This window comes from Bombus flavifrons, chromosome 14, assembly GCF_040668555.2.
Source record: "Bombus flavifrons isolate JBK064 chromosome 14, iyBomFlav1_principal, whole genome shotgun sequence".
NCBI lineage: Eukaryota > Metazoa > Arthropoda > Insecta > Hymenoptera > Apidae > Bombus > Bombus flavifrons.
Window position 1 is genome coordinate 3,866,916 of NC_138455.1, and position 14,753 is coordinate 3,881,668.

The 14,753-nt window shown below is 34.1% G+C and overlaps 2 protein-coding genes across 2 annotated transcripts; one reads left to right on the forward strand and one right to left on the reverse strand.

The window, feature by feature from the left end:
- The first annotated feature begins 6,110 nt into the window (after positions 1–6,110).
- Metrn (meteorin) lies at positions 6,111–9,071 on the forward strand. Its single transcript, XM_069127288.1, has 3 exons — positions 6,111–7,094; positions 7,964–8,615; positions 8,714–9,071. The coding sequence occupies exons 1-3, from the start codon at positions 6,961–6,963 to the stop codon at positions 8,927–8,929; spliced, it is 1,002 nt and encodes a 333-aa protein (XP_068983389.1). The 5' UTR covers positions 6,111–6,960; the 3' UTR covers positions 8,930–9,071.
- A 507-nt stretch (positions 9,072–9,578) lies between these two features.
- LOC138186942 (uncharacterized) lies at positions 9,579–14,740 on the reverse strand. The gene is made up of 5 exons (XM_069127272.1): positions 14,607–14,740; positions 13,932–14,063; positions 10,800–13,812; positions 10,619–10,691; positions 9,579–10,523 (listed from the first exon to the last, which is right to left on the reverse strand). The coding sequence occupies exons 2-5, from the start codon at positions 13,978–13,980 to the stop codon at positions 10,191–10,193; spliced, it is 3,468 nt and encodes a 1,155-aa protein (XP_068983373.1). The 5' UTR covers positions 13,981–14,063; positions 14,607–14,740; the 3' UTR covers positions 9,579–10,190.
- Between the last annotated feature and the right edge of the window lie 13 nt (positions 14,741–14,753).

Sequence of the window (14,753 nt, forward strand, 5' to 3'; positions counted from 1 at the left end):
CATCGTAGCTATATAGTAGGGAGTGTGCGACGGCGCCCATAGGGCGCCATCGTGCCGCGACGAATGCGGTTTCTGAGATGTTTCTTATTCTCTCTTCTTTTCCTCTTCGTTGACTACATGTTCCTAGTACCGATGCTTTAGGGAACTAAGTCAGAAAACTCATAAGGAAATACAAGAGAGAATGGTTTTTTTAAAAAGGTGCGAAGGTTCTCGCGACTGACGCATGGACCTAGACAAAGCTGGAACTTAGCTTTATTGAATCTTTTCATTCCATCCGCATACATATTTATTGTCGACTAACAGACTAACCGTACCAGAATACAGAGATTTTATACAACTATATATTATGTAGCTCTACAGCAGAATATAAAATTACGATTAGTTAAACTTTATTCTAAGACACTCTAAGTTTCTCATTCGCTTCTTTTTCTTTCGATAGTATTTGATATTTTTTCTATTTTTTTATTTCGATATTTTATAGTGATACATATACAATATATACATATAGTCCACAAAGAAATCTTTTATTTCGAAAACCCGATTCCTTTACGTCGTGTACATCCTGACATAAGCACGTATCGATATATCTGCATCGATATACGAGATAAAATGATAAAACGCGTACGAAATGAGAGGAATCAGAGAGAAGGGCGATACATATTTTGCCGACAGTTTTGAAAGTGGTGCATTCGCACTTATGCGGCGCCGTTTTGATAATCGAGCCGATTGGACAAAATGGAACGCACCATGGGGGTGCGCATCACGCTGAGCTTTCAACCTTTAATCTTTAACATCGCATACGTATACTATTTTTATTTCTTCAGGATGGATATCGAGTTAACTAACAAGTGAATGGGTAATACGTTTCCATTGAGAATGATATTTGAATTTGAGAAAAATAACTTTCTGAAAGTTGTGGAATTTCGAAAGACTATGTTCATTGTTATGACCATTCTCTTTGCTCAATGATATTTATCAAATATTACTGTTCAAACACAAGTAAATGACAAAAATTATCGACCGATACTATTTTATTCATTCGTTTTTTCATTCACCTCAATGTTAATGATTCTCAAATACCAACCAGGGAAAAATAAAAAATTACAAAATAGTTTAAAATCTGATAATCTTTTATGTTTCACTGAGATGTAACCCAGCGAGGAAAAGGTGAATGTAAAAATCGTAAACGAACGAAACAATAAGAGTAACGACTACGAAAGCAAATGGATTCGAAGATAAGATTAATAACATCGTGGTGATATACATATGCGTAGAGACGATAGAGAAACGTGAACGTAGTAATATGAGGATATTGTACGTGTAATAAGAGGTACACGTTACGAGCAATATTATCGCGTGCGAGCGCAACGAACCGAGGACGTTTGATCAAAGCACCATAAATGTGCTTACTCAAGAAGAACTACATATAGGGATAAGATAAAAAGGCTGCATAGACATCGTAATATCATATATCGTGAAATACTGTCTATACCGAGCCAGAAAGTATCCACTTCATTCATCAATTTATTAATTTACCGACTCGTTGAATCTTTCGACCCGACAACGCATCTCTCTTCATATACACACATATGGACTTAAGTAATACATAGTACTTACACTATATTACCGACAGTTGTTCTCTTCATAGTAATAAGTGGATTTTTATGTATCTATGCGAAACTTAATCAAAGCGAAAATTCGTTGTAATTTTTAATAGATAAGACGAATTTCTATTTAAGTTCTATTTCTTTAATTGTATCTGTAAAAATGTAAACTTACATAAAAAGAACACAGCGTAATGATAAATATCAACAAATTGGAAAGAATACGTTACGATTCGATCGACGATAAACTTTGCTAAATGATGTTATTTAACGATGTTTGATTTATGTTCGATATAAAAAGATCTGATCTGATTACTCACTTTGAGATTATAATTACTTGGGGATTTACCCTCTTGAGAATGAATTTGTTCAATTAAACGCGTTAAATCGAACTACCTGCCCCGATAACAGCTTTCCGTTCTTCGAACGAGTCTCGTGTGCCCATTAGGGATAACGATATCTTTAGAGCAAAGTGTTATCGCTAAAAGTCAGGTGTGTACCAGGGCATCTAGTGCTCGATCAAAGTAAGCTTGCCGACGACAACTTGACAACAGAATTCGAAAGGCAAACAAGCACTCTTTTTCTCTTTCTTTCTTATTTCACTACTTACTACCTTTTTCCGTCTCGCACACGTGTGTGCGCGTTTTATTTTCTCAAAAATACTTTTTAACAAAGTATGTTTTAAAACTTGTCGATTAATTTCTGTCTCCTCTCTCTTTTTCGTCTCTTTCTCGTAGGCATGTTCCACGTGAAATTATAACGCCTTCGGAACAGTAACTCACCATCAAATGTCGTACTTGATGCTATGACCATTGGTGACACCATGACGGTGTTGTATGTATATTAACTATCAGTGCCTAATTACTGTTATTAAATTTTGTAAAAGTTTCTTATATGTAAATTTAGGAAAATTTTTTGCAACCTATCAAACAATATTTTATTAATTTTTTACGGAAATAGCTGGTCACTGATGAAAGTTACGATTGGAACTAGCTACTTGTCATAATGTTGATGTTCAATTTGCTTTCAACAGAGTTCACGCTAATAATGTTTGATCTGTCTCTTGTATAAATCGCATTTTAATAAAATTTTTGTTACGAATTCCCACAAGAAGGTCATACGTAGCTGCTTGCTATTTGAACATTTTCCACGGAAGATTTTTACGTACATATCGTGTGTATTACATAAAACATTTTAAAACTTCATTTTCAGATTTGTTTGAAATTTTACCATTACGATTATGATGGTCGCACCTCATTGATATCATTATAATGATATTTTTAAATGTTTCATACACATAATATATTTATAAACGATTTCTATGAATTCGCGAGTTATTGTATGTTGCTTAGTCAAGAAATTGTGAGAGAAGATACAGTATTCGAAGTAGAAAGTAGAACATAACTATTGCGAATGGAACTTATTTGATTTCAGAGCTCACAGCGATAAGATAAGGGTATGTTGTATACTAGTTACGGTCCTGATACACTTAGTTAGTCCTTATTCAGAGATGCGATGGATGAAGGTGAGGCGCGAGGGCAGGCACCTATAACAAAGATCCATCGGAACCGGTTTCGTGTTCTGCCCTTTTTTTACATTCCCGAAAGAGGTCCCGCCGAGCCACGGGTGTGAAAACCGACACCCACCCCCACTTGTTATTTTGTCAAAACAAAGCCCTGTGGAAATTATAGGAATTACGCAGCATCATCAACTTGCTCATTTCTCTTTTTTCCTCTGAACATTTACTCCTGTGAAATTATTCTCGACCGCACACGTTCTCAGTACGTTTTCTAGCCCTACCCTGATCGAACGTAACGCCGAACGAATTCCATCATTCTACCGTTCTACATTCCTCTGCAATCGAAATCGAATGTATCACACATAGATTTTAACGAAATCTAAGATGGAAGAAAAAGGAAAAGGCAGAGAGTGAGAGAGAGAAACGAGAGAAAAAGAAAGAAATTATAAAATTAATCTTTAAATTCACAAAATCGTGAAAATAATAACAGAACAATAATTTTACACTACTAAGATGTAAGAAGTTTTTAGACTATTAGACTGCTCAATAAATTTTATCCGTAATACTAGTATTTATTTTTATGTTTACTTCTATAACGTTTCTCAAGTTTGTGTCAGTTTCTATATATTTTACAAAATTATTCAGATCTTTTGCTCTTGTACTTTCTCCGCATTTTACTGTTATAATCATAATGCAAAAGAAGTTACTAGATAATAGAAATATTTCTATATTAATTGTATTCAATATTAAAGAAGTGGCTTAGTCAATTTAAAGTTATTCCATTATAATTAATTGAAATTTACTTCACCTATCATTTTACTATGACAAGCTATTTCATCTACATTTCCATTCGTTCGTTCTTTCACAGAAACCTGTTATATTGACACAGGGTAAATTTCTTGTCAGGCGGTAACGATGATTTCGTCTATGTTTTTAGCACACATATCTCCTTATCATTTTAATGTCACATGTTACATTACCGACATATCATAGAATAACATTGCGAAATTAATAGTGGTTAGAATTAAAGCAATCTCTGTGAAATTAGGAATATGATGTATAGTAGAACAGGAAACATCTAATGAGTCATCAACTCATCACAGATCTTATAATTACAAATAAAAGAAAGAATTCCATTTCCTTATACATAATATTTGTACGTCAATTTTACAAATTCTCATTTGAGAGAATAAACAGTTGATTGGGACAGTTAGGTAACACACACTCACACACATTCTCTCAAAAGAAAATATCGAATCTTTCATGTTAGATTTCACATGTTTTAATCGTCGTAATAAAATTTTGACAACATATACTATACGGTCGTATGAAATCTAGTTACGTATCTGACATTTATTTTCTAGTAATAACTGAAATTTTTTAGTGACAGAAACATGAGTGAAGATATAAAATGCTCTCAATATGATGTTAAACAAAATAAAAAATTGTCACACGTTTTCCCTTTGCAAGCATCTGGACGATGTCAGTCTATCAAAGAAGTAAGTAAATTCGTTTACATTGTTATGCTACATATATCATATGATACACCACATTTCTAGCCAGGTTATTATACTTGTTCAATTCCTTGAATCGCAATCAACTTTATAGAGTAACGTGATGCATACGATATGTAAGGAACAAGATTACTTGAATGAAAGAAATATTTTCAATATATTCCATTTCCTGCTCTCTCATGTGATCATTCATCAACCAGCAGATCCTATCCAATACTTGTATGAATTGCTCGATGATTTTATATTATTTAGATCGGGGCTCAAAGAGCCACGATTACTTTGGACAGAAAGGTATGTTACGTTACTGTGGCCACTGTCACGTTTGAAAATATATGTGTGCATATTTCATTCTTATTCCATTTATTCAGGCATCTTAATGCGATATTCGAAAATATTCTCTTCCATGATTCTGAATTTTTACCTTTGGATGGTTTTAAAACTGCTATGAAAACGATGGGCGTGCGTTCTTACGATCCATGTCCAGATCAGCTTGTCCGAGGATATGTAGATCGGCAAACTTTTTGTACGGAAGCGTAAGAGATAACCTTTCGTTGCATTATCTAAGATGGATTTACAAATTGCGCTTGAATATTTATAAATCAAAAAAGAATGGGAATGTTCGTATTCTTTTCCAGATCGAACAGCATGAAAAATGAATTGTTGCATATGGCGACCGAAACCAGTCGACGTACATAGGCGTGAAGCAGAATAGCTTATAATTCCTTTGCATATTGTATACTTTATCACAAAGCGTATATATTTTATGTCTATTTATTATTAAATATATACAGTGGTTCACGAAAATGTTCAAACACTTATCATGGAAAATTTTTATGATATATTAATTAATAGAAATTTTTTATATATAGTATGTGTATTATACAAAACATTTTGAAATTTCATTAGTAATGTATTGAAACTCGATCTCATGATTATATACTGATAAAATTTGAAACAAATCTAAAAATGTGTATACAAACTACAAAATGTTTAGAGCAAATATACGTTTCTTAAAGGTCACAAAGATGTTTAAACAATCAAATATTCATTATATTAATAAACCTCGATATTCAGCGGAACCATCTTTATATGTTTAAGATGTTTGTAGTAAATGTCTTACAATTTCTATATGTATTTTCACGTTGATTCCAATGTCCGATGTAAATATAGTAATAGTCATATCATAAAAGTTTTCTACAGTAAATGTTCAAATATTTTTGTGAGCTACTGTATTATTACGATGCAAATTTTATTTATATGCGTAGAAAAAAATGAATTTCTTTTGGTAATAAATACGATCAACGATATGTTCTTGTATCACGTCGAAAAAGTATAGAAACGAAAGGAAACGAAAACGAGACGAGACGAGAACAGAAACATGACAAAGCCACTCGAAGAACCAACCAGAGAGAGGAGAGAAGGGTGAGAGTCAACAGACGAAGCGAGTCGAGGTAAAACGAGTCGACTCGAGTCGAAGTGGACTCTAACGAGCATGGTAAAGAACGTCAGGCTAGAGAGAAAGTGAGTGAGCGTGCGTGCACGCGAGCAAGCGAGCGCGCAACCAAACGATATAGTTCGAAATAGTTGTGCACAAGTTGTGTAAACGGTGTGGCACGCGTAGCTGATCAAACCGATCGAGATTTGCGTGTGGTTTAACTTCACCGTACTATAACATCGCCTTGTGATTAAACCTTTCTACTTTCAACGCATTCAATGGTAACAAGCATGATCCTTCGAATTTCCTCCGTCGTGTTCCTCGTGCGTACACCATTACACGATCGTTCGACGAAGAATACGCAGTGTAGAAACCAGAGCAAGTAGTTTACACTAGTGAGCGCAATCTAAGGACATTCGTGATTTATTTTGTCTTTGAATTCTTTAACGCTAGACTATTACTACATCGTTATGCCATTCGCATTTCTAACAATGATGGTTAATCTGAAATCAAGTATCGTGCTTTCTTGTAACAGCGACGAAATTATATTAGGAGAGTGAAATATCAATATTTTGAAGAAAGAAGAACTTTACTGTCGAATACCTGTACACGCATTCGTGTACAATTTTTTTGCTAACACAGTACCGATTTTCTTTATACTAGTGTATATACATATGTGTAAGGAAAACGTGCATATATACATGGATATTTTCCCTGTAAAATTGTAAAAAATCATAACCAACGATGTTGAAAACGTATACTACCACTGTTACTACTACGAGTTAAATCGAATCTGGAATTTAAGAAACATCGGATTGGGAAGATTTCCTTTTGCAGAAATGCAAATTCTAATTGAAATTTAGTCGAGACGATACGGAATCACGAAAAATGAGACCGCTCACATTTATGGCCTGTTCGGTGCTTTTACTATCTTTACTGCTACTCATTAGCATCGTGTCATCGGCCCCTTCCTATGAACATGTTGCCCTTCAGGCTGCCGACCAATGTGATTGGATTGGAAGGTTAGTATTCTTTATTCTTGTTATATTCTCGATTTCGATCGGTCCATAAAAAATTTACATATTCAGTTTGAAATATTATGAAATATTTGTAAGCTTGTCTTTTTATCCGCATTTCTTTCCAATGATTTACTCGGAAACCCGCGCAATTATCATTTTCCCTCCAAGTGAATCTGTTACGCAAAAATTTCATCAATTTTATCCCCACGTTTACATTTAGGTGCTTATGCATACGTGTATATCTTTTTAAATTCCTCTTGATAACGGGTAACGAAACCATGTATGTATCTAATAAACATATATGTATATATATGTACATATACATATATATAAACTTTTATTAAGCGCGAAACCAGTCGCCCGACTTACGGTGAAACCGGTTTTCCTCGTCCAACGAACAAACACAAGCAAACCTAAGAAAGATCGCATGGACTGGACTAGAGCATTCGATTTATCATCTCTTTCTCCTTTATAAGGGAGAATGAGTGGCCTGCGTGCATGTATTTATGTATCTCTACGTATGCACGTATGTATGTATATATGCACAAGTAGAAAGAAATGTACAATAAGCTAAAAAGGAAGAATGATTACGTGGCCAAGTGCAGTTGTCGATAATAACCATTATCATCCTAAAAAACGAAAGAACCGTTTCTGCTGTTATAATTCCATTTCAACTGGAGATTTAAAAAAGAAAAAATCAAGATGATATAAAGATACAGGGAAATTGTCTGAGTATCTTTCATCTCTGGAATATGTATAATATACCAAAATATAATATGATTGTAATCATATACATATAAGAAGATAGAAATAAGTAATGTATATTTAATCAGGACGTAAATAATTTCTTTCTCTGCCTGATTACGTTGCAGCGGAGGTGGAGGCCGAGGTGTTCGACCAGTATATTTGCGATGTTCCAGAGGAACGGTACTTTGGCGGTATCCACGAGGAGCTTTACGAGTTGTTCTCTCGCCCCCTGTTTTAGCTGGATTCGTATCGAAAGCTAATTACGGAATGAATCACGGAAAAGGCAACGTCAATAAGAAAAACGACAGCTATTGGAACAACAACGATGACCCGTTTCAGTTATCCGGTTTCCGTACTTGTACCAAGATTTCAGGTCCAGTACGAGTATATCTGGAAACTCATGGCAAACTTCGGTCAATATACTCGCCGAGGGACGGCAAAGATATAGCTTCACATAGATGTTTTCATGCGAAAAAACAACCCGCAGCACTTTACATAGAAGCGGAAGAATTTACGTCTGGTGAACTTCACAATGCGAGATTACAATACGATTTAGAAGTACGGTATGTCGACATTCGACAAGGAGTATCGCAACGATTTAATGATGAGGAGGAAGACTGTAGACCGTGTACTATGGATGAACTAGCTAAGGCGTATTGTCAAAGCGATTTCATAGCCAGAGGTACCGTAAGTGCTGTCCAGAGACGACCAAATTTAGAAGCTGCCGAACTCGTCCTTAGAGTAACAAAAATTTTACGTCGGATCGAAGAGAATGAGGTAACAGCTTTTCCTTGTCTCTTTTGCTATATCTGTTCACAATTGTATACATAGACATGTTTGTAAATTAACGTTCATTTTGATGCATTTCGAAACAGAGTAACAACGATGCAGATCCTACCGATTCCCATGACCGTAAAAATGTTCGTGTAAGGGTGCCAACTGCCTGTGATGCACGTCATGGCCAAGGAGAATTTGTGATAATGGCTAAACGAAGACTCGGTGATCTTGTTCTTGTCTGTGCACCGAGAATAGAAACTTGGGCAAAGACAGTCCGCGAATTGGAAACTGCACCGTGTGTTCTTCAAAGTTAGCACACCCAAGTTCCAAAAATCGCCTGTAAATAATTTATTTTCCTATTCTGCGTTGTATGAATATCGATCTCTAAACTGTGATATTGTTTTGTGGAAATTTTATCGTGAGAAATACATGACTTTTTAGCAATATAACTAACAATTTCCATCTATCTCTGTTATGATTATGCACCCCGAATTTTAACCGAGCAGTAGCAATTATTTGAACATGTGTTTAGAGTTTTAAACTAATCAATCGCCAATCGTCAATTTAGAAATTTAAACGATTATGAATACACTTCTAATTCTTATTTGTTTCATATATTTATACAAGATTAAAATTTCAATCTATATGAGTTCACTTGCATTACACATTGAAACGTTAATTTAACAGTCATATTGTGATATGTACACACACGAAATATCAGTCGCAGTGTAGAAATAATTTACAATTATTATGCTATGTTCGAAACTAATAAATATGGGCGTTCAGTTTATTTCATATTTCGCAACTCTGACTGTGAAGTGATCAATTTACAATCCTATATTATAGTAATGTTTATAAATAATAAACAAATTACTCTATCGTTAGATTTATATTGAGTTATATTACTTCTCAATCATTGATACCATTGATGCAAAAATAATCATTGATGTCGTTGAGACACTGTTGTTATTAATATTATTATTATTATTATCACAAATAATACGTATTAAGCCCTTTTTGTTTTACACGATGTAAGTTTTACACATTGCCAAAGCGAAGGAATACACGATACATGGTCCCAAAGAAACGATCAAAAATTGACATATTGAAAAGTTATGTAAAATTAAAAAATTACAAATCAATATTTTCATATGGTGTGCAAGAAACAATGCTTGAGGAATAAAAATTGATCACCATTTACTAGGACGTATTTAATACAACTTTAATTGTTATTAGTCTGTTCTTAATTCTTCATTCAATTTGTTCTTAATTCGTATTCGTTGCTTTGGAATAATTACAAGCGTTTCATCATCTCTTTTCTATTTCATTGTAATTCTTTTGTCGTCAAGTTTGTTTGTAAGTTATAATGCACACATAAGAAGAATATATTGCAACAGCAATACTATTGAGAAGCGTATACACGCGAAATTTTGCAACGATAATATATTTGTCATTTGCCGGTCGAATATACATTGCAATTATGAATCAGATATGGATATACTACACGGTAGTTCATTTATCAATGGATTATGTACAATACGATACGACAATCAGAATTTTTCATTTATTATGCGATTACCGTATTGTTGTATAAGGATAATTAGGACATAATGGTAAAATGAGATCGTCCATATTTGGCAAAACAACCAGTTTTTCAAATTCCCTGAGTAACTTAGTTTCTATCCATTTTGTTATGTAAACGATATTAACTGTTCTCTCACCAACCGCGGGTTTTACGGTAAGACTCACTTTTGGTACAGGCTTAAAACCGTACCATAAACGATCGGACGGTGCTGGTGGAATGTTTAATGATAGACAACCTTCAATACTTGAAACGGTTACCATCAACCGAATCTCCGTATTCGAAACACCTTCCATAGCCCTTCGAACATAGGACAGTTCGGTGGCCTGATAATTGGAACACATGAAAAAGCAAATATTAATAGGTATTGATCTGAATGTTACTAAATAAATTTTTAGAAAATGTAATAAAACATATTTACATGTTGAAAATATTTATTTGCAGCTATTTTATCCACCATACTAAGAAATTTTCTTCCAGATGATTGTGTAGATCTGCAAAAAACAAACGAAAAAAGAAAGAGAGAAAAGAAAAACCAGATAGATTAAGATATCGACGTAGAAGGAAATGAATGATAAAATGATATTACTATTATAACTTACGTTGTTTCTTTGGACATATTGTACGATTGCGTTCTAGAATTATCACAATCGTCTTCTGTAGACGTTTCTGGCGTATCTTCTACATCACTATCGAAAATTGGTGATCTAGTTATCACTTCGTTTGATTTTTTTGTTGAAATAATCGTATCATCAGGAACTGATCCAGTTCTTGTCAATTTCATTAAATTCAATTTTGTTTCAACAGTCATAGTCAAGGATCCTTTATATGTTATATCTAAATTAAGCCAGAGACCTCTTTCGTTAATTACTGGTTTTGTTACATTGTGAATAACAGGAGATCCTTGACCTATTGCTACCTCTGAAACCAAAAGGCACTCCATAAAATATGGTAGTTTTATGTTGGATAACTTGCGTTGTATTTTATCCCGTATAAGATGTATAGTTTCAGGACACTTGCGTACGTCGAAAAGTATACGAGCTATTAGACAATTAATCCAAAGTGAGTTTTCAACAGATGTGGAAATTGCACCTTCTGACATGGGCGAACAACTACTATCCAAGTATTTTGCCATATAAGCGTTATAATTAAGCTCAGGTATGGTTTCATGTGAATTACTAGCTGAAACAGAGCTTTTTGATTCTGCGTTGATTTTATGTTGCGTTGATTGAGTATTAGGTATAGTGGACGACGTATCAATCGCAAACAGTAATGAATCATTTTTTTTAACGGATCGAGATGCAGCTAAAATTAAACGTCTGTACCAATCTTCTTTTTCACGATCAGTTCTGGCAAAAATAAATATTTTTAATTTATTTTTTCGTTCACCATTATTATGGTGTTCTCCTCCCTCATCCCCCTTCCCATCCCTCCCCTCTTCCTCCTCTTCATCTTCCTCCTCCTCTTCTTCCTCTTCCTCCTCCTCCTCCTCCTCTTCCTCCTCCTCCTCATCCTCCTCCTCCTCTTCCTCCTCTTTTTTCTTATTTCTTTTCTTGTGTACTTTATTATGATAATAACTACCATAGTCATCAATTACCATCTGTGCTTTTTCTTCTTCTAATTTTTCTAAATCTTGTCCTTCTTTCCGTCCATTCTTTACTTTCTTTTCATTATCTCTTTCTCCTCCTACTTTTACAGTTATTTTCTTCCCTTCCTCTTCCTCTTCCTCTTCCTCCTCTTCATCATCTTCTTCTTTCATCTCATTCTGCCTCATTTCCTTTCTTTGTGTGCTCTTCAGTTGTTCTTCTTTTCTATTCTGCTTTTCCTCTTCCCACTCTTCTTCTTTTTCATTCCATGTTTTTACGATTGATTTCTTACAAGTTTTTATCTCGCTTGATATATCTCTTTGTTTCTTTCTTTTTCTATTAGTACTAGTGTAACTCTTTTTCAAGTCTCTTCTTATTTTATCCTCCTCTTTCTGTTGTTCCTTGTAGTCTTCATCCTTCTTTTTCAACTTCTCTTCCATATAAATTTCTGTTTCTTCATTCTCTACAAAACATTCTTCGTATTCGTTGTCGAGATAATCACTAACTGAATCGTAATTATAATTTTTATTGTCATCGTCGTCTTCATCGGTATCTTCTACTTCCACAAACTCACAAAATTCTTGTTTTACTATTGGTTCCTCATTCTCCATATTGACAAACAAAATTTCATTCTCATCTTGTGTTTCTCCATCTAATTTTTTTGTATACTTCTTATCAAATTTACATTTGACTTTTTCTTTTAGGTCCATTTTGTGATAACTATTTATCGAATATTCATCATTGGTTGTACTTTTCAAAATTACATTACAAATTAATGCTTCCTTTTCAAGGGCTATACAAATTGGATATTTTTTACTCCATCTTCTTCTTCTGGCAAGCCCGTGGGGAAGAAGTTCTATCTTTGCTCCAGTTAAATTATAAGCTCTCTTTTTAACGAATTTTAATTTATGTTTAGGCTCATCCCAGACAGCTTTCTTTGGAACTTTTATCCTGGTTTCCAGAATACGCAAAATATTTTCCTCCATTCTGAAGAAAACAGACTTTGTGCGTGCCACGTGATAATTATTCGGTTCATAATTATAAGGCAATTCATTTAACCAACCTTGATATCTTTCAACCACAGCATGTTCCTCTACAGCTGGAATCTCTAAAACATGTATTGGCTGACTAGAAAGGCATTCTTCATCTGGCAAAGTGGTTAAAATCTTCCTCAGTTTTGTTACTATGTCATAGAAGGTAACAGTTACAAAAACACCCATCATAAATCCCAGTAAATACTCTGCTAATGGAATAACGTAATAAATGCAGGAAATAGCAATGAGAACAGCAATAGATTTATATGTTGCTTGGCAAATTAATTGTTTAATCAATTGTAAAAACACAGTTTTGAAATCTATTTTCTTTGAAAATGTTACTGAGCTTGTATAGGTCTGTTGTGGGAAAATGTTATAATTATTGTTACTACTAGGTGGCTCTGAATTTGATGAATCATTTATTGAAGAGGAAGGAACATCTTCGCTGATGTTTTGTGGAAATTCAGAAGCTTCAATGCCACTCTCAACACACTCATCCTGTAAACTTTTGTCTTTTAAACCAGTTTTTACTCCAGAGAAACCTACGTATCTGGCTGCATTGCCTCTTTTACGAATATCATCCACCTTTTCATCGCTAGGTGTAACACACCCTTGATCCTCTAAATCACTGACACTTGAGCTTTCTGCTTTGGAATGACGTCGTTTCCGTTTGTCACTTTTTATTTCAGACAGTTTTTCCTCGAACGTCTTGGTTATTTTTCCTTTAATATCGGAGAATACTTTCCATGGATCCAGGGATGGCGGCGTACCTTCTAGCAAAATATTTTCCGCACTGACAGAGCGGGTTTCCGAGTTGTTTTCGGAAATATCCGACTCGTGAATGCATCTCGATGGAGTAGAAGTTACTTTGGACGAGATCTTTTCGCATTCAGGTGTTAATCGCTTCTCTTCATCTGTGCTAGGATATATTTCTTCCAATTCATCGTCACTAGCATGGTAATGAATTACAGGAACTGAAGTTGCAATAGGTTTACCTTGCCGAAAGAGAAACAAACGATCGATCAAGTACCTTTTGTCATATCGCTATTACGTTAACTCTGTAAAATAGATACTTATTTATCGGATTTTACCTATCTATCTAAATTAATCTCACCTTTTATCATTGCCAGTGTTATTTTTCTCGGACTGTGTTTAGCACTCATGGTCGAAGCGAATTGGTTCGATAATCAGCCGATTCATAAACATCCTTTAACGTACATCATCACGAATGTCGACTACGTTATTGCTTAGAACGATAATCATATTATCATTTCTTATTAATCTCTTACTATCACTTTAATCTTTTCTTATGATAAACATAATCAGAGAAACATTTGCGCGTTTATTTTCAACACCCAACTTTTGGATTCGTGTGATCCAAATATGTGTACTTATATATATATATATATATATATATATATATATATATATATATATGTACATATATGCACATATAGGTACTGTATTCACACTAACTTCAATGTTTAATAATAATATCTCAAATGTATATAAATTTTACTTTGTACGCACTGCCTTAAAGTTAATACTTTGTCCAAAATTATTCATATTTTTTCCACTGATATTTACTACTTGTCTCATTTTATTAAATCTATATTTCTACCATATACGCTTTGCTACGTTTACATACAATATTTACAGTATATACTATAAATGTCAAAATTAATAAAAAATTAAGACAGTTGAGTTATGGAGTCGAGCGTTAAGATTATGCAATAGAGAGTCAATTACAAATTACTAATGTTTCGTGCTTATTATTAAACATACTTACAATTAGTGCATTGTATTGACAATACAATACTTTGGCATACGCGATGCACATGAGCCACGTGTCCATGACGTTATCATGTATACTTTGGATGTATGCGCGATATCACTGAGTTATCTGCTGCGTCTCAAATATTTTAATATTATACGT

Bases quoted from the DNA above. Each gene is read 5' to 3' on its own strand.
- Metrn (XM_069127288.1), top strand. From the start codon at position 6,961: ATGAGACCGCTCACATTTATGGCCTGTTCGGTGCTTTTACTATCTTTA. The intron at 7,095-7,963 runs GTTAGTATTCTT...ATTACGTTGCAG, and splicing joins CAATGTGATTGGATTGGAAG to CGGAGGTGGAGGCCGAGGTG. The intron at 8,616-8,713 runs GTAACAGCTTTT...ATTTCGAAACAG, and splicing joins GTCGGATCGAAGAGAATGAG to AGTAACAACGATGCAGATCC.
- LOC138186942 (XM_069127272.1), bottom strand. From the start codon at position 13,980: ATGAGTGCTAAACACAGTCCGAGAAAAATAACACTGGCAATGATAAAA. The intron at 10,692-10,799 runs GTAAGTTATAAT...TGTTTTTTGCAG, and splicing joins AATATGTCCAAAGAAACAAC to ATCTACACAATCATCTGGAA. The intron at 10,524-10,618 runs GTAAATATGTTT...TCCAATTATCAG, and splicing joins CAAATAAATATTTTCAACAT to GCCACCGAACTGTCCTATGT.